We start from the raw sequence: 27,604 nt of genomic DNA, 5'->3' as shown, positions 1-27,604 counted from the left end.
ACTTCTACGGGTACTTTATAAGCATGTTTTCTGATTAATCATCACTGGAAATTAAGAATCTGACTTACAATGCCTCTCCTTACTAAGCCACCTTCAAGTTAGATTTATTTAGTTTCTCTTCCTTGGACATGTCAAAAAGTTTTGCTAATAATGTCAGTCACAAAACCACACACATTTTTTTTTCTTTTTCTTTTTTCCTTAAATAGAAATTTGCCATTAAGTATCTTAGGTACATGGGTTCCAAAAGATTTGACAGAGATGCAGCGACCCAGTCTTAGATGGCAGTTCTTTTACATGCTGTTGCGTGCTTCTTGTCTTTTTTTTTTTTTTTTTTGCTTCTTGTCTTTTAAGGAAAGTAATTAGAGAAGAGCTAGCCATACAAGTAAGCCACTTATTCCTTTTCTTAACACAGCATATTTTCCTGTGCCCAGACAAGCATCTGCTTTCTAACCACTTTTTTAGTCACAACAACATTTCAAGCACTACTATCTTCCTACCTCTCCACTGGGAATGGTTTGTTTTTTCCCTCTGGGAGCTTCAAAGAATAACTGTTCTTTAGCACCAGTGTTGACCTGTAAAAGCTTTCCTTAAAAAAATTAAAAAATATACACATATATAAAATATAAATACATACACAGTTAGTATGATGTTTAACTTTTGTGGGAAAAATTTAGCCTTAACATAAAAACCATTTTCCTCTGCAGTTAACCATAATAAAGTAATTACTATATAATAAAGTAATTAAATTCCTAAATGGCTTAATTTGTGTGTGTGTGTGTGTGTGTGTGTGTGTGTGTGTGTGTGTGCACGCGCTTCCCAGGTGGTTCAGCAGTAAAGAATCTGCCTGCCAATGCAGGAGACATAAGAGATATGGGTTCAGTCTCTGGGTGGGGAAGATCCCCTGGAGGAGGAAATGGCAACCCACTCCAATATTCTTGCCTGGAAAATCGCACGGACAGAGGCGCCTGGTAGTCCACAGGGTTGTAAAAAGCAGAAATAACTGAGTGACTGAGCATACATGTGTGTGTGAATAAGCTATTTCTGTTGTTTTGCATATAAAAATCCTAGAAATAAAATTTGAAGTATCTTTTAAAATATATATTTTAACTGTTTTTGGAAAAGCTAATTTTCAATACCATATTTAGAGAGGTGACTATCTGAAACAACAACCCCCCAAAATGGAGCATTTAAAATATTAACCTTTATCCAAATTATGAAACACTGACATATTCCACACATTCTGCTAAAAGACAAAGACATTCATTAAACCCTGTATGTTAAACAGCTGTGATAATTTTCAGAATTCCCTGGTGCTCTGGGGGTCAGGACTCCGGGCTCTCACTGCTATGGCCTGGGTGGAGCCCCTCACCAGGGAACAGGGAGCCCGCGAGCTGCAAAGCAGAGCCAGAAACAGACAGAAAGGGCCAACACCGCTCTTAAAGGAAACCCTAATGCACAGGACTGTTTGCTAAAATTCAGTGACTGTTTATATCAAACTCATCTGGCAAAAACTAGGACAAATGACTAAAAAAGAACAATATTAAATTACTTTACAAACTAAGAATCTATCACTCTCTGCACTATCATTTGAATTATATTGGGCGAGGTATTGAAAAGTTTAAACTCCCAACATTCGTCTTTAGATATGAAATAAAGTAGCGAAAATCATTTTAAGAGTAATGTTTGTTCTTCACAATGCTTTTGAACTCATCTGTCAAATTATTTGTCTCTTTAAAGTAGCTGTACTAAATAAATAAGTAAATAAATAAATAAAGCAGCTGTACTAAATCAAACGAAACTTTCTCAGACGGTGAGTTACTGAAAGTCCTACCTCTGATGTCCCAGTCGACATGGGTTATGTAACTCGTGGCGCCTTTGCATATTCCAACTCGCTTACTGCTCAGGACATTGTATATATCTACAAAGCTATCGTGCGACGCTACAGCAAGATACTTCCCAGAACCTATAAGAGAAACATATTTGTTTGAAATTTCCTATGGTTAGAAATATTTTTTATACTGTACAACTAGAGTTAATCTTCTTAATTTTGTTTGGAGGAACTTTAGGTGTTTTGCATGTTATAAAAACACATATGAGTCAAGCAACTAATGGTAATATTTTTCATGTATAATTAACACAATGAAATAAAATTTTAATATAATGAGGTAGTGTGATGGAAAGCAAATGTCAAAAATTATACACAAAGTAATTTTGATATTCTTTGCATTTAACAAAAAAACTTTAAATTTAGAAAAAATATGTAAGTAAGCTAACATAAATAAATTTTGCCTTAACATTAGTAATTCTATAGGAGGTTTTGTCATCAGTATGAATGCATGGAAACTGATAAAGCAAAATTAATGTAATTTCAAAAGCATTAGGAATATAATGAAAACAGTCATCCAATCCCTCTTATGTTACAAATGAGGAAAAGGAAGCTCAAGGAAATGCCTTGGTCCAAGTCACACAGAAACTTGAGTGACAGAACTGGCGCTAAGTCAGATATTTTGCCACTGATCTAAATACAGGGCTTTCACCTCTCACTATACTGCTTCTTCTAGTAAAAAACTAAAGTTCTGAGATAAAATAACAGTAAATAAAAAATCACACACTGATATATTCACTGTCATACTCAACAAACAAATATGATTTCAATGAGACCTTACCTGGTGAAAATCGAATATCTGAAATAATATCTTTTCTGTGGTGAAAAGATACAAGATCTTCTAGAGTGTCTGCATTTGCCATTAAGAAACTGCCATCATTGAGACCTACAGCTAGAGCTTTACCATCAGGAGAAAAACAGCAACACCTCCCACCTAAAAAGCAAAGCAAGCATGTATCAGGGGATTTTCCTCTATTAAAAAAAAGTATATGCTTAAGGAAACTTTGATTTCATAGAGGAGGACAGACTTCTATGTTTATTATAGCTTCAAATCAATATTAGAAATAAAGATGCAGATAATAAAAGTTTTTTATTGAGAACAATAGTACAGAATTTCAAGCATTAATTAAGACAAACCATTCATTTTCTGAATGTAGGAAAAGTAAGTACTGATATTGACCTTAAAAGAAATTAAGCTGATGAAAAGAATGAGAGATATTAACTAATATAAAAAGCCAACGATATACATGGAAATTTTGTTGTTTCTGTTGGAGTTTCTTACCTTTATAGTTTCTCCCCAACAAATAAGACATTTAAGAAATATGGTCATCTTTATAAAAATGATTTCAAATTTAAAAAACCTGACAATAGGCAATTATTAGTTTAAGCCAGGAAGATTTATACACATTTCAAAACTATACATGAATAAATCATGATATTAATATTACTAATTAAAAAAATAAGGGTTAATGCTGAACTGGCAAACACAAAAAATGGGCTTAGCCCAACAGCAAAGGATGTAGCAGGCATATTCATAGCCCTAAGGCTTTTGATGTCTTGCATAAAATTTGGAGTGGGACGGATAAGGTACAGCTGTTACAGAATGAAAAGTTATAGAATGAATTGAGAATAAGCAGCCACTTTTATCAAGCACACATTAGAAATCTAGGATGTGATTTCCGATATTTAAGAGTCAAGAGATGATGATGGCTTGAAGCAGAGCAGCTGCAGTGGAAGTAGTGAGAAATGGGAGGATCTGTATGCCTTTTGAAGAAAGAGATGGCAGGACCTTGACCAACTGGGAGAAAAGTACGAAAAAAAAGAGAAAAGTAGAGGCTATGTTTTTTGTTTGAATGATGATGTTATTTACTGAGATAGGAAAAACTAGGGGAGGTATGAGTGTTTGGTTTTGTACCCCTTAAGAAGGCCTGTGAGAAATTCAAATGAAGAAAGACATCAAGGAGGCATATGAGATATTAATACTTCTCTGGAGCTCAAGGGAGAATACAGGGCAGAGATATAATAAAGGAGGTAGCAGTTACAGCCATGAGACCAGAGGAGGCCTGTTGTTCATTTACTGCCTCTCAGCTCCAAACCCACCCTTATTCTTCCTGCTGTACGCTTACTGGGGGCTCCGCAGGTGGCTCAGTGGTAAATAATCTGCCTGCAATGTAGGAAACACAGGAGATATGGGTTCGATCCCTGGGTGGGAAGATCCCCTGGAGGAGAGGGCATGGCAACCCAGCCCAGCACTCTTGCCTGAAGAATCCCATGGACAGGAGCAGCCTGGTGGGCTACAGTCCACGGGGCTGCAGAGTCGGACACGACTGAGCGACTGGGCAGGCAAGCACTGGTGCTGCGGCTGGGCCCTACAGATGTCTCCCTTTGCCAGCAGAGGGCGCTGGAGGGAAGGCCGAAGAGGAAGGAAGGCCCTTTTCTTCCTTCCGACATGCTGTGACCAGCGGGTTCATGAGGGGACAGGAGCTGGGGGTAGGGGGGCTTCTCTGCCTTCATAGCAGAAGATCTAGGTCAGCCCGCGGGCAAGCTTCTTTCCTACTGGCAGGCAGTATGTTCCTGAGGCACCTATACCTTTTCCAAAGAGATCTGAATCTCCGCCCCAGGGGAAGAGGGGAGGGTCCACCCTTTAAGTTTATTCCTTGATCACTGTCCACTAGCCCTGTGGGTGGTAGCTGCTTTCTGCAGCTGCTACTTCCCCTTAGAATCCTCTTTTACATCTTTTAGTAGTTAGATCACCTTTCATTAGCTAACACTCCATATTAAAATTTCCCTGTTCAAATTACTGGGGTGGTTTCTGTCTGTGATTGATACAGAACAGTACTAAAGTGGTCAAAGGAGGCATATTGTTAAAGGTAAGATTTGTGGAATTGGTTCAGGCATGCCTTTGGGTTTCAGCATAGTGCTGAGTCCCTGCCAACGGGAAATGGGATGCGAGCCATCCAAGGTGGCACTGGCATAGCAACGAACTAAGCTGTCCGCTGTGGCTGGCTGTGGAGTATCCACTGCAGTAAGGGCCTGGGGAGCCCAAGACGCTGCTGCCCTTCACCATGACAACAGTGATGCTGACCACGAGCTCTGCACTGCACAGAAGACGACACCGAACGCACAGAGTTAACAGATGAAACAACAAGCCCAGGTCCTTTAAACTCCCCGTGTGAGTCACGGTCTGAGTAGACAGAGCTTCCGTGACAAGCCTAAATGAATTTCTGACGGGGCTGATACTGCTGAAAATTTACAATGTTAACTGAATTCACAGACTCGCCAAGTTGTCTTGTGTGAAAGTGAGGGCACTGACTGGGAAAAGAACTCTTCACCGTGGACTGGGAGCACCTGGCTGGACTTTGACAAAACTGAGTCTTGATCTTCTAAGTTGCTTGGAGTTTCACTGGCCAGTGCAGAGGGCCTCCTCTCCTGGAAGACTCACCTTCTGAAACAGATGCTTGCAGAGCGTGTTTAACCTTCACCATCATTCCTTTGCTGTCACGAGACCCCTAACTTGGACCAAATCTCAGCATGCTCTAAGGCAGAGGTTGGCAAACTTCTTAAAGGACCACAGAATAAATATTTTCAGCTTTGTAGACCACATCGGCTGTCACAACTACTTAACTCTGCCACTGCAGTCCAACAGCACACCGAGACAACACATAAAAAAATGGGCATGGCTGTGTTCTCATAAAGCCTGATTTACAAACTCAGGAAGTGGACTGGACTGGATGCATGGGCTCACCTCTGACACAGAGGGAGGAATCCAAAACCCCAGGGAGGTGAGAATACTGGAGATCTTTCACATGCAACCTGCATACCCTCCTGTCAATTACAGATCCCCTGAAGAAGTCCAGAAAATAGTTCCTTCATGAAAGCATTGAGAGATACATGAAGGGCAGCATCTGCATCACTGAAAAGGTCTGTGTCCCCCACTTAAGAGGTCAGGAAGTGGAAATGTCACCATTAATAACAGGCTCCCTGATGAAAAAGATACTCCTGGAGAAGCAGACGCCAAGCAGCAGTGCTTCATCAACAAAAACAAGGTATGTTCTTTCACCAAAAAGGGCAGGAGTACTACTAATCACAATACTTTGGCTTGTGGAGATTTCTGTTGGCGGTTAATTAATCACAGGGTCTCTAGGAATGAAATAAATAAGTTAGTAGATTAGCGTTTGATCTACATAATAGGAAACACCCCACACCTGATGGCTAAAACACCTGACTTAAATCATCAGAGAGTCACAGACTCAACAACTTTTCAGACCTAAGCAAAATCATATACTCAGAGCCCCTTGACTGAAGGGAAGGCCAAGTCCCAACAAGGAAGAACTATGAAGCACTGTCACAGGTATGTAGGAATGTAACACAAATCTTCCTCCAAGGTTCTGTGGCCACTTAGTAGAATGACTGTGACCTGAAGACAAGGAAAGATCCAAACCTCTAGGAATCACTAGACATGGGCTCTGAAGTGACACTAGTTCTTAGGAACACACAACGCGGCTGTTGTACAAGCAAAGTGGGGTCTCATGGTGGTCATGTGACAGATGGATTCTGAGCCCAATTTCAAATCGCAGTGGACCCCATCCAATTCCTGAAGTGGAACAGATACACTCAGCACCTTGTAGAATGTTCTACACTGGCTCTGTGGATCCACGGGGTAAGGAAGAACTAAATGAAAACCCGCGGAAATTTCTCTGTCTACTAAGACAATAAATGGAAACAAAACCGCAAGCCTAAGAACTGCAAAAATCAGTGGTATTACCTAGGACACGAAATATGCAGGAATAATAATTCCTGTCATATTGTCATTGCTTGTTTGGCCTGTGCTGAAGTAAGATGAATTTAGCGAATAACTCTGGATAATAAATTTAGTCAGATGATTCCAATTGAAGCTGCTCTTCCAGATCTTTACTAGAACAAATTAACACAGTCCTTAGTATTTTACAAGCAGCTATTGCCCTGGCCAATATGTCCTTTTATCTCCATACCAGTTGTAAAGACCACTAGAAGCAGTTTGCTCTACCTGGCTTGCATCTGTGGACACCTTCAAATCCTTGCCTCAGGGCTATGTCAGCTCTCCTGTTCTGTGCCATAACAGAGTCCACAGAGACCCTTACCATCTTGACACTCCATAAAACGTCTCAGTGGTCCACTACACTGATGACACTAAGCTCAACGGATCTGGGGAGCAGGAAGCAACAAGTACTTTAGATGCCTTAGGAGGACTGAAGTGAATTAGGAGGTGGCAGATAATTTCCACAAACATATAGGAACCCTGTCACCTCAGTGATGTTTCTGGGGAATCCAAAGATCTTGGAGTATGTCAAGCCGTTCCCTCCACTGTGAAAGACAAACTGCTACACCGCCCATCACCTACCACAAACACAAGGAGCAAAATGCTTGGTAGGCCTTTCGGGAAGCAACACGTAGCACATTTGAGTGAGGTGCTCTACCCATCTAGCAAGTCGCTTATAAGCTTCCAGTGGGGGCCAGAACAAGAGAAGGCAAGCTGATCTTCCGCTCTGATCTTATGATCAAGCAGATTTAATGACCTTCAAAGTGTCTGTGGAGCCTCTGGAAAGGTCCCAAAGAACATACCGCAGACGGGAGAAATTCCATGTCCTCCTTTACAGGTAACTATTTTCCTTCTGAGAAGCAGCCTCTGGATTGCTACCAGGTCTCATTAGACAGCAAGTAAATGCCTAACTATGGGATATCAGGTTAACTGTGTCCTGAGCTTCCTTTCATGAACTGAAAATGACATGACCAGGCAAGTTACTGACTGGGTGTGCACAATAGCAATCTGTCATCAACTGGACACAGAATAGAAAAGACCAGGCTTGGTGAGATCTGGAAGTTCCAAGTAATCTGTATCAACAGGGGGCTCGGAATCCTTCAACAATAAATCCTCCTGCAATGTCTCTTCGGTCAGTCTGTACCTGTGGCCTCACAGGGGTTCATTATGACCAACTGAGTGAAGAAGAAAAACACTGAGCCAGACTTTCAGGTGTCCCTACATGGTGTGCTAGCACCCCCTGCAGCATCGCGGCCCACTAGGGCCCTGGAATGGCTGCAGCGAAAGTGAACTCCCCCGAGGGCGGCCCTTCAAGCAGCGCACCTGGTCTGTCCCTCCTCAGAGAGAGACGACTACACAGACAGATTCACAGCGATGCATCAGCAACTGTTCACTATTTGAATGGATAGCAACTGGAAGAAACGGATTGGACAATGAGAGGAAAGGAAATCTAGAAGATAAATGTGTGGGTAAAACTCTCAGAAAGGGCATACATAGGCTGTGAAGATTTTTGTGTCCGAGGGAAAGTCCAATAAGTGTACCTATTGCAGAGGAGGCTCTCAATAATCAGATGGACAAAATAAAATATGTTTTATGGACATCAGGCAGCCTCTTTTCCTAGCCAGCTAGCACTTGCTTAGTGGGTCAAAGGTGGCAAGGACAAGTCTATGCTTGGGTTCAGAAACACAGACTTGTCTTTAAGGCTGGTCTTGGTACTGTCCAGTCTGCTAACAGTAGAGACCTACTGAACCTCCGATACGGCACCATGCCTCAGGGAAACCAGCCCGGCATCTGGTGGCAAGCCAATTACACTGAGCCTATTCCATTATGGAGAGGACAGAGTCATCCTCACTGGGACAGACGTGACTTTCAGATTCACGCTCCCTATCCACAGAGCTTCTGCTAGCACCGCTCTCCACGGCCAGGATGCCTAACCCACCATCACCAAATTCCAAGGTGCTAACCAAGGAGCTCTTTCATAGTGAAGGATGTGCAGTGTTAGGCTCATACCTATGGAATTAGCTATGGAATTTTTATCACATACCCTCGTCACCCACAGAGGGCAACTAACAAAATGATGGAAAGGCTTACTGAAAACTGATTTATAGAATCTTTTACAAGCAAAATCCTGAAAGACCAGGGTTTTGTGTTACAGGATGCAATGTATGCTTTAAAGCACAGATCATTATATGGTGCTGTCTACCTCAAAGTCAGAATCCATGGGTCTAGAAATCAAGAAGTTGAGGTGGGAGTCACTCTTCTCACTATTATATCTAATTGTGTTAAGTATTTTTGCTGTTAGCTACTTTGTCATAGACATTTTGCCACAAACATATTCACCACATAACTGATTGTGAGGCAATTTTGCTATAAGAGATAAAATAACTAGTTGACAGTTTGCTTTGAAATGTGCAAAACAAAAATATGTATGATGATGAATTCTTATTTTGAAACAAACTACACTGGATGATAAAGAGGCTGAGGGCCTAGAAGGCACAGAATTGAACCCACAGATCCCATAGAACTTTAGAATGGTTATCAACAGACGTGACAATCCATGCTCATTAGTAAAAATCCACACTACCCAAAGCAATCTAAAGATTGAAAATAGTCCCTATAAAAATTCCACTGGCATTTGTCAGATACAGAACTAACCATCTTAAAATTTGGATGGTACTACAAAATACTCCAAGTAGCCAAAGCAATCTTGAGAAAGAACAACAAAATTGAAGACCTCACTCTCTCTGATTTCAAACTATGTTACAAAGCTACAGTAATTAAAACAGCATGATATTGGCATAAAAACAGACACACATAATAATGGAAAAGAATAGAGAGCCCAGAAATAAACCCATGTACATATGGTCAGTTAATTTACCAAAGAAGTCAAGAATGTACAATGGAGAAAGGAGAGCCTCTTCAATAAATTGTGCTGGGAGACTAGAATGTCACACGCAAAAGAATGAAACTGGATCACTATCTAACACACAAACAAAAATTAACTCTATATGGATTGAAGACTTAAAATATAAGATAAGGAACCAAAGAATTCCTAGAGGAAAACTTAGGTGGTAAGCTCCTTGACAGAGATCTTGGAAATAATTTTTTGATCCCGACAACAAAAGCAAAAACAACAACAACAAAATGAACAAGTGACATGACATCAAACTATAAAGCTTCTACACAGGAAAGGAAATCAGCAACAAAATGGAAAAGCAACCTACTGAATGGGAAAAATAACTGCAAATCATATATCAGATAAGGGGCTATACATCCAAAATGAATAAAGAACTCACAAAACTCAATAGAAAAAATCCACATTGATTTAAAAATGAACAAATACTGAACTGATATTTTTCTAAAGAAGATATACAAATGGCCAAAAGGTACATGAAATGATACAGAGAACAGATAACAGTTACAAAGGGGTGGTGGGGTGGGGTTGGGGTAGTGGAAAAACATTCAGGTTTGATTATAATTAAAAGCTAAAGCCACAGATACAAGTTTTAAACAGGACATTCCCAATATATCCCTATACAGAAAATTGCAAAGACTGGCAAATATTTATTTTACAGATATTAAGAATACAGACATTAATTCATGTTGCATATTTATACTTCTGGTTATTTTTATACCTAGTTACCATAAAACTGAATTATTTGGAAAAATTCTAGTTTGTATTAACTATAATGTTAAGCCTCAGGATCATAATATTTGCATATTCATTTTCTGAAGAAAACAGCATTTGCTTACTGAATGTTTAAAAGAAATAACTGTGTTTTACAATATTTAAACCATTATGTCAGTATTCTGTTATAATTAAGTCAATCAGCATAAAATCACATGTCTCTTTAAAGTTATAAAAATCCACTTGTTTTTCTGTTGAATTAATGATGATGAAGTAAAAATAAAAGTTATTATAGAAGAATATTGAAGAACAAAAATACAGTATTATGACTCTTCTCAACAACCTAATACAAAGATCTACTTCTAGAAGGAGCCAGTAATACTGGGAGACAATTTTTCTGGTCTAATACATGACATAAATCCAAAGATTCAGAAAACACAACAAATCCTAAATAAGTAATAGACCACATACATGCACAATATTATTAAACCTCAAAACTATTGAAAAAATGTAAAAGAGAACAATGAAAACCATTGGAATAATAACTCTGAGTCAAGAACTCTAGAAGCAGTTAAATTAGCACTCAAGAAATGAGAATAAAAAGAATCAAAACATGTTCAGACTAGCAGTATACCAAGGGTAGGGCAGCAGTGACAGTTCACCCTGAGTGGTAATAGATGCCAATCAAAAATTTAAAAACAACAATGAAAAACTGAATAAAACTGATTTGCTTTTAAAGAACTGCAGTATCAGTGATAAAATACTTCTGTTAGAATAGACCATTCCCACTACCCTATTCTTATACACTACTGGTTCATTCAGAGGAAGATGAGAGAATTTCCAACAAATCTTCATTATGGAGTCTACCAGGCTCCTCTGTCCATGGAATTTCCCAGGCAAGAATACTGGAGTGGGTTGCCATTTCCTTCTCTAGGAGATCTTCCTGACCCAGGTATGGAACCTGGGTCTCCTGCACTGCAGGCAGATGCTTTACCATCTGAGCCACCAGCGATTAAAGAATAAAAGGATTAAAGGATAAAGAAAATGTGGACACGTGGTGTAGATCTGTCTGTATGTATATACATGTACATGATACACACGCATACACACTAACATTATTCAGCCAGTAAAAAGAATAAACTCTTGCCATTTGCAACGACACGGATGGATCTTGAGGGCATTGTGCTAGGTGAAATAAATCAGACACAGAAACACAAAAACTATATCCCACTTACACATGGAATCAAAGAAAAAAGCTCAGAGACACAGAGAACAGACTGGGCTGCTGGTGGTGGGGGCGGGGGACTGGGTAAGATGGGTAAAGGGGGTCAAATGGCGTAAACTATAAAGAAATAAGCTATAAAGAAAATAAGTCGTGGAGGTGGCATGTACAGCGTGGTGACTACAGCTGGTTATACTGCATTGCATATCTGGAAGTTTCTGAGAAAACAGGTCTTAAGAGTGTTCATCATAATAAAAAAGTTTTGTAAGTATGTGTAGTGATGTTATGGTGATTATTTCACAATATTTACAAATATTGGATCAACATGTTGTACACCTGAAACCAAGGTAAAGTTGTGCATCAATTAAATCTCAATTTAAAAAAAGAAAGAAAATCTGATAGGTAAGTGTGTTCTGAATTCGACTGGTCAGGACATCCAATGGACTTGGGAAGGAAAGAATTTTGACACAGTGGTTTTCTATGCACAAAGATGTGATTGTGGTTTTGGAATCTAACTACGACCGTTCACACTGAAAGTTCATGTATAAAACCACTGGTGATTCTCACTAGTTTCTGAGAAAAATAAATACAGTTTGTGTAGGCATGTGCATACACACACACCAGAGAATGAAAATGTAGAGATCAATAATTAACAGAAAAAGGGGTAGGGGAAGGACAGTGACTGGAGTCCCAGTGTTCCACTTCAGATGTTCAGTTAGGCATACAGGACAACGGCACTAGAGAAAGAGAACTGACTCTTTTAAGTCAACAGAAGGAGGTAAAAATCAATCAGCTGAATGAATTACAGCAAGCTGCCTAACTTCAGCCTGGTTCCTACACCACTGCTAGGGAATTCCTTCCTCTATCTGTGTACTCTATCGCATTTCTTCGTCACAACTCCCAGCTTTTCCAGCTAGAGCTCCTCCTAAAATACCCCCACACTCCAAATAATATTCTCTACCACTTTCCCAAGAAATCTGAAGCTCATCTAGCCTAATAGTAAAAATCTTGCTCCAACAGTTGAACTTTTCGTTGTTCTATATTGACAGGGTATCCTACAAATGTACTCAATTCTGTTTCATTCTAAAATATCCTCCTCTAGGGACTTCCCTGGCCGTCCAGCGGTTCAGAGTCTGTTTCAGGGAATCCCTGAGCCGTAAGATCCCACATGCTGTGCAACGTAGCCAAAAAATAATAATAAAACAATATAAAATAAAATATCCTCCTCCCAACTCTGCTACCCTCTTTTAAGTTAAGGCTTTCTTAGTTTCTGATTCTAAATTAGTCCATAGTCATAAAGGGTAGAAAGCTTAGCTTCTGTTTTCATCTCATATTCTTTTTTCCAAAATGATATGGAAAACTGACTCAGGATAGGCATGATCAGGGAAGGTCCCATAAAGCAAAGACTGGGTATAATTAATTTTCTTTATATACCATTATGAGCAAGCAGATACAGAATAAATATTTAAAGCATTTTTTATACATTTACTATTGTTTTCTTACATTTGTGAGGGTTAGAAAACTGTGACAATTTGATCTATGCTCAAGTCTCCAAGGCACTTACCCTTTTTAAGTTTTCGGACGGCCAACATACAATGACTAGGAGAGAGATCCCATATTCTCAAGGTCTTATCATCACTAACAGTAGCACAGATGGGCAGATAAGGATGTGTAGCCAAACCCCACACCTCTCCTTCCATGTGTCCCTGAAAAGGAAACATAGTTAAGATCATTTCAACCTAAAGATACTTGTATTCAGAAGAAAAATAAAAACAACATTCAATAATATATGATAATGATAGGATAATGAATAACAGATAACTCTAGTACACTTTTCTCTTTGGAACACACCTTACAATATCTTTGTAACAACTTTATCTTCACAGTTACAATATAATCAAGTTACTATTGAAATTAGCTTCAAAATCTTATCACATGTATGGTGGTGGTTTAGTTGCTAAGTCGTGTCCGACTCTTGCGACCCCATGGAGTGTAGCCTGCCAGGCTCCTCTGTCCATGGGATTCTCCAAGCAAGAATACTGGAGTGGGTTGCCATTTCCTTCTCCATATAACATGTATAGGGCAGAGAAAATAGGAACTGGCTGCCCCGGAATGCTAATGACTGCCACAGGTGAGGGACTTTCTGCATGACAGAGTAAGTAATACTGCAGACTGGTGCACCAGTGAAAGTGATAGAAATTGTTTTTAAAAAATTAAGTCTCTGGAAACAGTTTCAAGGAGATAAAACAAAGAAGAAACATTTACCTCAGAAAACCTGCTAAAATTCAGTAAGAACAGCAAGTCTGCTGTATCTGAACTGATACGCACTCTTGTCCTCCCTATTCACTGACACGGACCCTCCCCACCAGACTGATGGAACCGAGGACCAGGGCACTCTCTCTCCAGCCACGAGCTGGGAGCCTCCTCCCACACAGGGCAGGTGTCCGCGTCCTCCACCTGCTCCCAGCTCCCTGTTACTCAGGCTCAGCTCCCGCTGATCACCGCTGAGAGGCACGCGCTCCCCCCTCACTCCCGGTTCTGAGATGGAGGCTCAACCTTAGGTGAGCCTAAGGTAGTGGCCGGTGAGAACACCGGGGCCTCAAAGTCAACCCAAGAAGGGCTGAGGCTACTGCTCCCTTCACACGAGTGGGCACTCACATCTAAAGCAAAGGACACTCAGAAAACAGAAGCATTCCACTGTTTTCACCCTCAGCTCCAGAGCCCTGGGTCAGATATTTTTCCTGAAGGGAGAAGCCAGACGTGACACAGCGTCCAGCTTCCTCTCAGAGGAGCTGACTTCATCTACTGCAGGTGGGGGAGCTGAGGCTGAGGGCGCCCTCACAAACAACAGAGGTTGTGATGGAAGGAGGCCGGGAGAAGGCCGAGACTCCCTGGACAAGGCTAAACTGCAGTCACGGAGAACAGGAAAATCTCATAGATGGGAAGAGGCTGCTTAAGTTGAGGACAAATCTGGATGCTTCTTCCCTAAAATCAGCAACAAGACAAGGATGTTTACTCTCATTACTTTTGTTCAACATAGTACTGGCAGTTCCAGGCAGGATAATTAGGAAAGAAAAATAAATAACAGGCATCTAGATTGAAAAGGGAGAAGTAAACTATCTCTATTTGCAGATGACATGATCTTATACAGTATGCAAAAAATCCTAAAAAAATTACCAAAAAAACTCTTGGAATATATGAGGTTATTTAAACAAAATACAGACATGTACACTGAAAACTAAAAAACACTGTTGAAAAAAGCTTAAAAAGATCTAAATAAATAGAGAGATCCATGTTCATGGATCAGAAGATTTAATACTGTTAAGAGGCACTAGTCCACAAACTGATTCACAGAATACTGCCGCTACAAACACAGTTGAACATGGGTTTTTGGTACATATAGGAATGCACTTCTGTGGTGTACATATATTCCCACACTTTAAATTATTATAGTTTTATATTATCTTTATTTATAGCATGGAAAGTTTCCCCAAAAAACTTTTTGACTACTTTTAAATAGTTTCTCTTTAGATGATTAAAAAAACCTTTCCAGCATTTGTGAAAAACCTCATTAGGATCTGGATTAGGACCATACTGAATTACTCACTTCTAAGCCTTTTCTATCTTTAGTAAGTGGTATAGCTTTCTTAACAGAGGTCTTGCATTTTTTAGCCGTCTTTACTTCTGGTCACTATGCAGTTTTCTCTGTGAGCACCATTTTTGCGTCACAAGCTATAGCCGGTCATTGCTGACCTGCAGAAACACCACTGACTGTCACACGCTGACTGTGCACAAACGCTTAAGGGCTTAGTCAGTCACAACAGTTTCCAGTTTATTCTCGTGAGCATTCAGGGCGTAGAGTTATAACATCTTACAGACACCGACACCATCCAGTGTCACCCATGTGTTTCTAATACACACACCTTTTATGTTCTGTTTTACTGGGTTGGCTCAGACCTCACACACAGTGTTGGAAAGTAATGATGAGACCTGGTATGCTTGTCTTATTTCTGACATTTAGGGGACAGTAGATATTTGAAATCTTTAACCCTATAATAAGTATTAGAAAACAGTAAGATATCATATATTACTTCTAAAAATCTTTTCTTACAATTATGAAACTGTCTGTAGTTTTGAACAAGCCCATATATGGATTCATCTGTAAAAGTGTATCTGTGTAAATATTTTCCAGGAGATCATAAATATGTTAAACACCATGACTCCAACATCTTTTTACTTTAAAGGAATACCATATGACTGAAACTAAAAGGTAAGACATGAAGGTTTCACAGGTAATCTGACATAAAATGTTTTGCTCTTTGCTTACAAATTCTCCTTGTTACATTAGGACAGTCTGTTAGCATTAAACCACAGTGTTTTCATCTACACATGCTCTTTGGTGACTTAACAGGAATGAATCAGGAGTTGGAAGAAATCAGTCCGCATTAAGAAAGAACACAATTCTTTTTCAGGGTGAAAGACAAAACTCAAAGGGTGTTACTACACACAGTTGCATGAGGACAATTTTCCATTAGGGCAGATCCTGCCTCACCTGCTATGCCTTATAGTATCAAAACCCGTAACATGTGTAGGAAATGTAAACTGATAGAGCATTAGCATTCCTGATAGAAATGTTAATATAGCATTCCTGATAGAAATGTTAAGGATTAGCTAATTCTTCTATTTCATTTTCTATTTCTACCACACAAGTTTGTACTTCTGGATTTTCAAAATTATTAGCATATTTTCACTCATAAATGTTTTCAGGAGTAAAATTTTGGCACACATTTCTAAGTTAGAAACTTGAGAAAGAATGAACTAAAGAGTTTCATAGAAAAATAACTGCCTTAGGTTCAACAAATATATTTCAAAGAAATAAAATATAAAATATATGGACTGCGTTAAATTAACTACAACTAGCTTTTCTTTCTACAGGTTTGCTTTGTAATAAATAACTGAAAATACTCGTAATTATTCCACATGATAAAGTGCATATTATTTACTGATACTACTTATTTAGCTATAATTAAATTTTTTTTGCAAATATTAACATTAACAAGTATTTCCCTAAATAATTTAACAGTATTTTTCACCACTGTCAACTTTTGGCTCTTAGGTATTGAACTGATTGTATACAAAGGGGGGTAAAACACATTAACATTTAAAATTACCTGGACCAGAAGTGTTATTGGGCCACTTTTATCCACTTCTAGTATTTCACCATTCTTTGTGCCAACTAAAATATGACCATGTCCTAATGATATGGCACGTATAGATGGGTTATCTTCCAAGAGAAGACCTAAAATGTTAAATGGAGATGTTCTTCTAGGTATGAAGTTAATATAATACAAGGATGTATATGCTGCCAGTGATAATATTTTGACAATGCAAATCATGTTACAAGGCTGCTTTCTCCTATATCTTAAATATTCTAATAAATGTACCACATTTTCCCCAATCATTCAATTTACTAACCTCAAAAGTGAGAACCACTTATATACTGCGATCCCATTATATATTATCCCAGATCCTCTACTACCAGTCTGATGACTGTTTTTTTTCCTTTTTTATTTGCCCCTCACCCACCTCCTGCCCATCTTAGGAGCATGCACAATATTCTGGTTAGTAATTTTAATTCAACTCGACTTAAGATGAATTCATTTATGTTTACTGTGCCCTCGACAGGCTTCAGAGATATACTGGTAAATATGACAGAGCCAAGCGCCTGCCCTCACAGAGCATACAATGAGGAAAACAGATCCTGTGTGAGGAACATATTGAACAGTGAAAAAAAGAGAATTAAGCCTTTTTTGAGGTGGGAGGAGATGGGAGTGTAAGGAAGCATTCTAGAAGAAACAGTGTTTGAGATCTGAAAAATGAGTATGCGTGCGTATATGCTGTCATCTCCGACTCTTTGCAACCCCATGGACTCCTCTGGACCGCCAGGCTCCTCTGTCCATGGGATTTCCCAGATAAGAATACTGGAGTGGGTTGCCATTTCCTTCTCCAGGGGATCTTCCTGACTCAGGGATTGAACCCATGTCTCATGTGTCTCCTGCACTGGCAGGCGCATTCTTTGCCACTGTGTCACCTGGGAAGGTAACTGTAGGAGATGGGAGGGTGGGGAAAGGGGAAACTCTAGGACAAATGATGGCAGATAGCCAGGCCTGGAGGTCAGAGACAGAACGCTGCAGTGCCTTGATGCACTATGAGAAAGGTTAAAGGAAGGGTGAGAGAGGGAGGGTCAACAAAACTCTACAGCGAAACAAAAGGCCAAGTCTGAAAACAAATCTCTGACTGGTGGTAAATGTGACAGTCACATGGCGACTTACTTTGAAAAATTACAAATGTTAAAAACAACCATCTTGTATTTGTTTACGTTTTACTATGTGTGTCACTGAGAATAGATTTTGAAAGGACAGCAATGATTCTGCGATCCAGGTAAGTAGCTTCTCTTTTTAATACTGAATGCTGATGCATGTCTGGTAAAGAAGGAAAACTGTACCCATGTGCTCCACCTCAGTGGTCACCATGTTAATGAGCAATTAATCTTTTTTCCAACAAATCCGCAAATCTCAAACCTTACCTTTAGATCCTGGGGCCAAAGCAGCTCTTTTTATAGCGTAGGTCTTGAGACATCTTTCAAAGGAGTCATCCCAAAGGGCGACTACCCCATCTTTCCCTCCAGTTACGAACCCCTATGAAAGTGAAAGGTTTAAATACATTAATAAAAGTCTAAGTATTTTTAGAATAATCATCTTCCTTTATAAAGAAAAACTCTAGAGAAAACAAAATTTACAGCCAAAAATTGTAAAAGCCAAAAATTTACAGCCAAAATGTAAAAAACAAATAAACATAGAATCCATTACATTTTTTAAACATCAACATGGAATCTGTAAAAATATTTACAGTGACACAAAACATTTTACTTTTAGACTAGGACTTTAAAAGCAGCTTCCAATCTGGAACCATAAAGTAGCTCTACCACCTTCACCTGGAGGCTTCATAATTCCATCCTTTAAAAAGCAGGGACAGTAATAATAGCTACCTCACAGGATATGGTGACAACATATAAAACACTTAAACAATTTTCGACACATAGTAAGTGATTAATAAATACTATTAATAAGTTAAAAATTTTTTTAACAGCAGACATATTCTATTCTGGGTTCAGGAGTTTGAACCCAGACCTTATTTTAGGTCAGGAAGACTCCAGCTCACATATCATTGGGTAGCTCAGCTAAGTAGAAAGGTAGTGCTCTTGTACTTGTGAAAATGTTCTGCATTCCATGGTCAACTACGTTTAATTCAGAATTTATTTAGGTGACTTACTTTTTCCAATGCATGCATACTGAACACTGGTCCATCATGTGCTTTAACTGTCTTTACAAGAAAGATGTCTCGCCAGATACACACGTCTCCTGTGGATGTTCCAGAAAAAGCCATCTCTTCAGTCCATCCATATACTGCAGACATCATTGTGTCATTTTTCCCCAGTGTGCCTATGTAGCCTTTTCTTCCAATCAATCCTCCCCCTGGTTCATAAAAAATATTATGAAAGTACCACTTTCAAAACGTGTAAAATACAAAGCCATAAAATTTCTTCTCTGCTGTTTTTCTTGTTTAAAGAGAAAGACACATAGCAGTCAGGGGAGTTAAACAGGAAAATACAGGTGCCTCAGTCAGTGAGCCGGACAACATCCTTCGTGGCTGAGGCAGCCATACCCAGGGGGGCATGAGGTCATAGTTTTTGGATAAACAAAAATATATACTCAAAGTCAGTTCAAATCCATCTTTTGATTAATTTTTAAGAAAATTATATATCACAGAGTTAATACAAAAAGTAATAAAAAAAAAACGAAGAAACAGACGAAGGATTAACCTCAAAAATATACAAGCAACTCCTGCAGCTCAATTCCAGAAAAATAAATGACCCAATCAAAAAATGGGCCAAAGATCTAAACAGACATTTCTCCAAAGAAGACATACAGATGGCTAACACATGAAAAGATGCTCAACGTCACTCATTATCAGAGAAATGCAAATCAAAACCACAATGAGGTACCATTACACGCCAGTCAGGATGGCTGCTATCCAAAAGTCTACAAGCAATAAATGCTGGAGAGGGTGTGGAGAAAAGGGAGCCCTCTTACACTGTTGGTGAGAATGTAAACTAGTACAGCCACTATGGAGAACAGTGCAGAGATTTCTTAAAAAACTGGAAATAGAACTGCCATATGACCCAGCAATCCCACTTCTGGGCATACACACTGAGGAAACCAGATCTGAAAGAGACACGTGCACCCCAATGTTCATCGCAGCACTGTTTATAATAGCCAGGACATGGAAGCAACCTAGATGCCCATCAGCAGATGAATGGATAAGAAAGCTGTGGCACATATCCACCATGGAATATTACTCAGCCATAAAAAGAATACATATGAATCAGTTCTAATGAGATGGATGAAACTGGAGCCCATTATACAGAGTGAAGTAAGCCAGAAAGATAAACACCAATACAGTATACTAACTCATATATATGGAATTTAGAAAGATGGTAACAATAACCCTATATGCAAGACAGAAAAAGAGACACAGCTGTATAGAACAGATCTTTGGACTCTGTGGGAGAAGGTGAGGGTGGGATGTTTCGAGAGAACAGCATCGAAACATGTATACTATCAAGTGTGAAACAGATCACCAGCCCAGGTTGGATGCATGAGACAAGTGCTTGGGGCTGGTGCACTGGGATGACCCAGAGGGATGGGATGGGGAGGGAGGTGGGAGGGGGTATCAGGATGGGGAACACAGGTAAATCCATGGCTGATTCATGTCAATGTATGGCAAAAACCACTACAATATTGTAAAATAATTGGCCTCCAACTAATAAAAATAAATGAAAAAAAAAACCCCTCAGAAAATACCCATATAAATACATTCAACTGATATATGACAAAGGGACAAAGAGAATCAAAATATTGTATCATTAAAGTTACAAGATGACTGCATCTTCTTAAAACTAACACTCTATATTATGTGTTATCAATCTTACTAATCAAAGTTTAAAATTATAAATCAATATGTATTTCTTGTTATTGATTAGACTACATAAACCTTCAGTTAAAAATACTGTTAATCAGCTACACCCTAATACAAAATAAAAAGTTAATAAAAGAGATAAAAAAAATAATAAAAAAAGTACAACAAACTCTTCTATATCCATTATCAACTTACACAAAATTACTACAACAACCAAAATGTACGCTAATCCCATCTCCTTTCTTCACCGCTCCTACTATTCTGAATGTGACGATGATTATTCTCACACATTCCTTTACACATATTTTACTACTTATTTATGCATTCTTAGGAAATATATCTTTTTTCATGTTTAAAATTTTCCATAAATATCATCCTATATGTCTTCTTTTGAAACCTACTCTTTTTACCAACGATTTGCAATGGAGTTTTACCCCTAGAAACCTCATTTTCATAACTATATAGCATTCCATCATAACATTTTATATTCCATATAACATTTTCCTATTAATGGGGACTGAATAAAGCTGTTTCCAAGATTTGGCTATTGAAAACAAAGCTGCTCTAAACATTCTTGCAATGGCCTTTTCTATAAAAGTGCAAGAGGTTCTCTAGGATTGCTTAGGAATGGTCATAGAGTATCTGCAAAAGAACAGCAAAGAGATGAGAGCTTCTCTGCTACCACACTATCCTCTAAAGTTGATGTAACAATGTATAGTCCCACTAGTGGTGAAGAGAGTTCCTGTGCCTCCTCGCCTTTCAACAACACTTGGTCCTTATTGGTCATTCATTACCTATTGATTATGTTCTGCCCATTTTTCCAAAGGAAAAATACTATGCACTTGCAAGGGCAGTTAAAGTCAAGTGGTGAGGGGGAGAAAACAGATTACACTTCTCTCAAAAGAAGGAGAAGATAAAGAGCAAATTTAAAGTGTAAAGAGGGACTTCCCTGGTGGTCCAGTGGTTAAGACTGCACTCCCAATGCACGTGGCCTGGGTATGATGCCTGGTCAGGGAACTAGAACCTGCATGCTGCAAGTAAGATCTGGTGCAACCACATAAATTAAAAAACAAACAAAAACAGTGTATGAAGTGTAAATAACTATTTGGACATGTTTTAGTACGTAGATTAGAAGAGAAATTGATTAGCAACCAGAGGGTAGAGCTCAAAAAGGGTTCCTGTTTTGTTTAAGACGGAGCAATTACACCACAAGTGTATGCTAAAGGGAAAGAGCAGAGAGGGAAACTGATGATACGGGACAGAAAGCGAAGGAGAGCTGGAGCCATGGGTGAGAGACAGGATCTAGTGCGCACGTGGAAAGGACTGGCTTTCACTAGAGCGCACTTGTCCATTCAGGGCAGGGCCAGCAAGCTATGGGCTGCACGGCAAATCCTGCCACCACCTGCTTTTGAATGGTGCCCAGGGAAGCACAGCTGCAGGGATGACGTCTGTCCTGCTCTGCTCCCCGAGCCTGCCTCCCTAACTTTTGGCTGCCAACTAGCAACTGCCGTGGCCCTGAGTGGGTCACATCCGTGAGCTGAGAACTTGACTCCAGCAACCGCTGGGCCCTTAGCAGTGAAATCACAGTCCCAGAATGACCTTGCCTCTGGGCGTCTGCCCAATCTGAGAAGGCACTGCTCTCCGCAAGAAGACACACGAGCAACACTGTCACCAGGTCAGGGTGAGGCTGACCACGGTCCCTCCAGCCCAACCTGCCAGTCCTGTTCGCCACCGGGCTTGCAGGGAATGTCTCTAGCTGATGGCAACTGGGTACAAACTGGGTAAGGAAACTCACCTGGGTAGGAGTTTTCTCTCTTGTCCTGTAAGTTCCTACATCATATTCTCGATTTTTGTCTCTGGGTCTGAAAAGTCTAAAATATTTACTATTTGGCCAGTTACAGTATTTTCCACCTCTGCTTTAGATGATCATGACTGAGATTCCTGATACACACAGCACAGAATGTCCATACTGTACAAGCTCATGTCACTGCTGCATTTAGAAACTCCCAGTGGCCGGCCCCACCAGCCATGGAAGACAGTTCAAACTCCTTAGAGTAAACTTCTCTAAGACTGTGTCTGGGACAGGAGGTAAGAAGCCCTTTCAGTTTCAGTCCTAAGTCATCTTTAACTTCGTTTACACAAAGCTATGCATTTAGAAGATAGTCAGATAGCATTTATTCAGATTAATAAAGTGGTTTACTTATTTTCCGGTTGACTAGTGAACTCTGAATCAGAACCCCAAAAGTGAGGAATGCTGAAATGCACCAAAATCTTAACATTGATCCTTTCGTGGTTCAGTTTCAGGTCTACTTTATGTCTAATCAAAATTAAGGAAAAACCATATTCAATTGCAAGTCTTTTCATTTTAAATATATGCTTTAAGTCTCTTATTTCCAACAAATTTATAGTTTAATTTTTTTCAATACTGCAATAATAACCATTACTTGCCTTGCTGGGTATTTGCAATTTCAAGTTACTAAGACACTCAAAAGTTTTGTTTAAACATATGGGAATGAAAATTACAAATGTGAAAATACTTTTCACTTTGCAAATGTATTAATAGAACACTATGATACAGTGAATTTGTGATAAAATATTAAATTCAAATCTGAAGATAGATTCATGTTCAAAGTAGTTAACAATTTGAAAGCCAATTCAACCTGGGAAGTATCTTCACCAAGCCTATTCTTTTCTAACCTGTGCTTCACTCCTCTCTATAACTTCACATTTTATCCGAAAAGTTTAAGTGTACTGAGACTTTGTCAAATTGCTGGAACTTATAGGTACACTATATGATCTGGAAAAGAGACTTTTTAATTTTAAAATGTGAACTTCTACTGTCAGTAATTTACTAAATTATTAAGGTAATATAAAACATTCTATTTCTATATCATTTTATAGCACAGAAACAATCTTGAGAACATTTTTCATTTTCAGTTAGGTCTACAAAACATGTCTTTAACAGAAGAAGGAAGTCTGGACATCACTTAATTTCATAAATTACATTCTTTTGCAAATATGAACACTATATCAGTGCAGTCAATAAATGATGATAAAATATTTGTTTAAAATATATCAAGAAAACTGTGGATTGTTTTTTAAAATAAACTTTTCATTTTGGATAATTTTAGATTTTCATAAAAGATGCAAAGATAACACAAAGTGTCCTCATATACTTCTCACCCACCTAGTTTCCCATAACATTAACATCTTAATATACTGCAGACTACTTGTCAAAACTGAAAAACCAACATTTTTGATACGTTACTACTGACTGAACTCCAGACTTCAATACCACATTGCACTTAATCAAATCACTTTCAAAAGTAACAGTTACTTAAAATTTCAAAGGAACAAAAAAGAAGCACTTCCTTACCTGCTCTACGCCAAAATTTTATGTGTTTAATTCCAGCTGTCATTAATTTATCAGGCACGTACGGATTCATTTTTACAACAAAAATCTTATCTTTACTTCCTCTGAAATAAATACAGAAATGTTTAATGCCAAAGATAAATTTCTCCTGTAATAACCTTTTGCCTAGTCCATACTCTATCTTTTTACTCCATTATTAAATGCTTGGCCCACTAGGTTTGGGCTATGTAATCATGCTTTTGTACATTTGTTATTCTGTCATTATTTTAATTTACTAACTCTTCTCAACAGAATCTTAAAAGACAGGAACAGTGAGAACTGAACTTTGGATGGCATCTACTATAGTACTGTGTAGAGAAAATGTCATTTGTGGCATAAATGAGTTAAAGAAAAAATTTTTTATATTACTCAGTTATAGTTTAATATAATCTTTTTTTTTCCTCAGTAAACTTTTTTAAAAATATGGAACACTTCACGAATTTGCGTGTCATCCTTGCGCAGGGGCCATGCTAATCTTCTCTGTATCGTTCCAATTTTAGTATACGTGCTGCTGAAGCGAGCACTTAATATAATCTTTACAAAGTCCTCTTAAACTATCTTTCATCTGTGTACTGCTTATATAGTATGAGAAAAGCATTTATCTGTATTTTAAAAATGCTTTATGTATAACTTTAGGGAACAGGAAGTTAAAAAATAGTCTCTGACACTGTTATTTCCTCCTTTAAAGCAATTTTTAATATTTTTACTATTACAGAAATACTAATGCTCACTGTAGAAATTCAGGAAATGAAAACTACAACAGAAAACAATCTATCGCTTCTTTGTGATATGTGTATACATATCTCCTGTCACTCAAATACAGGAGCATTTTATGTTTTCAAATGACTACAGAATAGTGAAATTCACTCTACCTATCCGTAAGTGGGTATTTTAGATAACAGCTACTTCCAATATCATATTATAGTTACAGTAATAAGTGTGTTCACAAAGGATAAGCCTACAAGTGAATTCTGCAATCGTCTGTCTTTCTACCACAAGCACGCCATTTGTTCAGTGGGAACACAGGCAGCGGCAATCGCAGCTGTGGCGTGCTCCCCTGATCTCAGCGCTGCTATAACCCAAGGAACTCGCAGCCCGCGGGCACCCCGGCCGCCGCCTGCTGGCCGCGCCCCGCCTACCGTGTGATGGACAGCCGCTCGCCTCTCTTCCAGTCCCACAGCACCACAGTGTGGCCGTCATCCAGCCCGGCGGAGGCCAGGCGCCTCCCGTCCGCTGTGAGAATAACCAGAAACAGACTGACCGTCAACGCCCAGAAGATAAAAACAGTGCGCATTCTGTCACCACAGTGCCATGCTTAAAATGTTATAAAGTAACGTTCAATGGTAGACATGCATACAGCTGGGCTTTCCCGGTGGTTCAGGAGTAAAGAATCCCCCTGCCAATGCAGGAGACTTGGGTTTAATCCCTAGGTTGGGAAGACCCCCCTGGAGGACGAAGTGGCAACCTCCTCCAACATTCCTGCCTGGGAAATCTCATGGACAGACAAGGCTGGTGGGCTGCAGTCCATGGGGTCACAAGAGAGCTGCTCATGACTCAGCGACTAAGCACCACCACAGTGCACATGGCTATGAGAAAAGCAGAGCTCAGAAGGGGGAAGAATAGGTTCTCAGTGCATCTATCTGCGGGCTTCTTCTCTGACCTCATTTACCTCACCTATCTATCAGCCTGGGGTAGGGAAAAGGAGGAAGATAAGAAAAGCGGAAAAAAGATGAGAAGGAAAGAGAAAACTAAGAAAGAAGGAAGAAGTGATACACACCAATGAAATTCACCATAGGAACTCTATTGTGATAAAAGAAGTCATAGGGATTATAAAAAGTTAGTCAAATAAAAAAGATATAGGTTACAACTTCCCACATAGTCAGTTAAGAACCTGCCTGTGATGCAGGAGACCTGGGTTTGATTCCTAGGTTGGGAAGATCCCCTGGAGAAGGAAATGGCAACCCACTCCAGTGTTCTTGCCTGGAGAACCCCATGGACAGAGGAGCCTGGCAGGCTACAGTCCATGGGGTTGCAAGAGTTGGACATGACTTAGTGACTAAACCCCCACCACAACTACATATTGCCATTAATATGACTGTTGTGAAAAAAAATGACCGTAGTGAAGATCAATTATTTTAGTTGTTACTACTATCAAGTAACATGTAATGGATATTAGACAAGCGACTGAGCTAAGTCAGTCACACTGGCAGGTGTGCATGTGTTTAAAGTTGGAAAGATTCAGTCTGTAACAAAATGTTTGCCGCTCGGCCATACTTTCTGCAAACCTTAACTGGTTTGTTATGGCTCCCAGTGGTGTCTTTCTCGTTGACTCCGCTGTCATTCAGTCTCCTAACTTTTGGCAGATATGTGTAGGTGTAAATACATTCCCTCCCAGACTCTACTATGAATAACTCACCATCTCCTCAGACAGAGCAGCAGAAAGCACAAATTTACGTTTCTTAATATAAAATTGTCTATTAAAGTTATTTCACCCCTCTTTCCCTACTGGCGTGCTGCAGTCCATGGGGTTGCAAAGAGTCCGACATGACTCAGGGACTGAACTGACCCCTCTTGCCAATCAACACTCTAGCCTTCATTGTAGATCTAAATGTAGTTGCTAAACTTTTATATATGTAGCAAAGACTTAACTTTGAGATCTAAACTTATTCTCATAAGACAGATTAGAACTGTCACTTCAAAGAAATGTTATAAAACAAGCATTTTAGTTTTCATCTCTTTCTTTCTTAGCTTTCACCCTGGTGATAGTGGTGGTTTAGTCACTAAGTCAAGTCTGACTCTTGCAACCCCATGGACTGTATCCCGCCAGGCTCCTCTGTCCATGGGATTCTCCAGGCAAGAAAGCTGGAGCGGGTTGCCATTTCCTTCTCCAGGGGATCTTCCCAACCTAGGAATCAAACCTGGGTCTCCTGCATCGCAGGCAGACTCTTAACCGACTGAGTTAGAAGACTCAGTTAGAAGACTACAAAACATTAAGGGAGATCAGGGTTTGCCCAAGTGGGACACACATACCACTAGTAGTATCTGAGATGTCTCCAGAGGTTATATAGACAAACATCTTTTAATAAAAACATTTTTATAATAGTGGGTATTAAAATTATACTCATTAAATCACAATTATAAACCAGCTAGCAAACCCACCCTTTCATAGTCTTGATAGGCTAGGACCACAGTATGCACACTTGATAACTGGTCTTTTTTTAAAATGCCAATCAGATAACTTTATTCCCTTATTTAAAGCTCCAGTGACCTCTCATACATTTAGAATGAAATTCACATTCTTTATGATGTGGCCCCTCTGCCTTCTTGATAGTCTCTCATGAAAGTCATTTTTAAATGACAAGTTTAGGCAACACTGATGAAGACAAAAATGCTGTGTACGGCCTCTGAATTTTGATCATTCTTATTGAGACAAAAATTTCCTTACCTGAGAAATCAACAGCACAGACACCATATTGGTGGTAGCCCTTTAATATCGACAATGGTTTAGTGGTCTCCGTGTCCCATATGTGAATTGAGGGATCCCTACCTACCTAAAATAGAAAGAATGATAAAAGTCATTTTAGCAATTAAACCATTTATTTTCATACCTACAAAAGGAA

The 27,604-nt window shown here is 39.3% G+C and overlaps 1 protein-coding gene and 1 non-coding gene across 6 annotated transcripts in view; both read right to left on the bottom strand.

The window, feature by feature from the left end:
• EML5 (EMAP like 5) overlaps positions 1–27,604 on the bottom strand; it is a 151,215-nt gene that overhangs the window by 46,485 nt on the left and 77,126 nt on the right. For all 5 annotated transcript variants that reach the window (XM_043918982.1, XM_043918983.1, XM_043918984.1 and 2 more), the window contains exons 15-24: positions 27,430–27,535; positions 25,124–25,217; positions 23,949–24,049; positions 18,866–19,068; positions 18,120–18,231; positions 16,705–16,832; positions 13,098–13,239; positions 2,667–2,819; positions 1,832–1,963; positions 498–586 (exon numbers count right to left, since the gene is read on the bottom strand). In XM_043918982.1, the coding sequence (XP_043774917.1) occupies positions 498–586; positions 1,832–1,963; positions 2,667–2,819; positions 13,098–13,239; positions 16,705–16,832; positions 18,120–18,231; positions 18,866–19,068; positions 23,949–24,049; positions 25,124–25,217; positions 27,430–27,535 (1,260 nt within the window). The remainder of the gene's footprint in view (positions 1–497; positions 587–1,831; positions 1,964–2,666; positions 2,820–13,097; positions 13,240–16,704; positions 16,833–18,119; positions 18,232–18,865; positions 19,069–23,948; positions 24,050–25,123; positions 25,218–27,429; positions 27,536–27,604) is intronic.
• LOC122705924 lies at positions 24,402–24,508 on the bottom strand. Its single transcript, XR_006344196.1, has one exon. It is a non-coding gene; the product is annotated as a U6 spliceosomal RNA (small nuclear RNA).

Source organism: Cervus elaphus, chromosome 12 (assembly GCF_910594005.1).
Source record: "Cervus elaphus chromosome 12, mCerEla1.1, whole genome shotgun sequence".
NCBI lineage: Eukaryota > Metazoa > Chordata > Mammalia > Artiodactyla > Cervidae > Cervus > Cervus elaphus.
The sequence above is the reverse complement of the archived record's forward strand: the minus strand, read 5'-3'. Positions and strand labels throughout refer to the sequence as shown.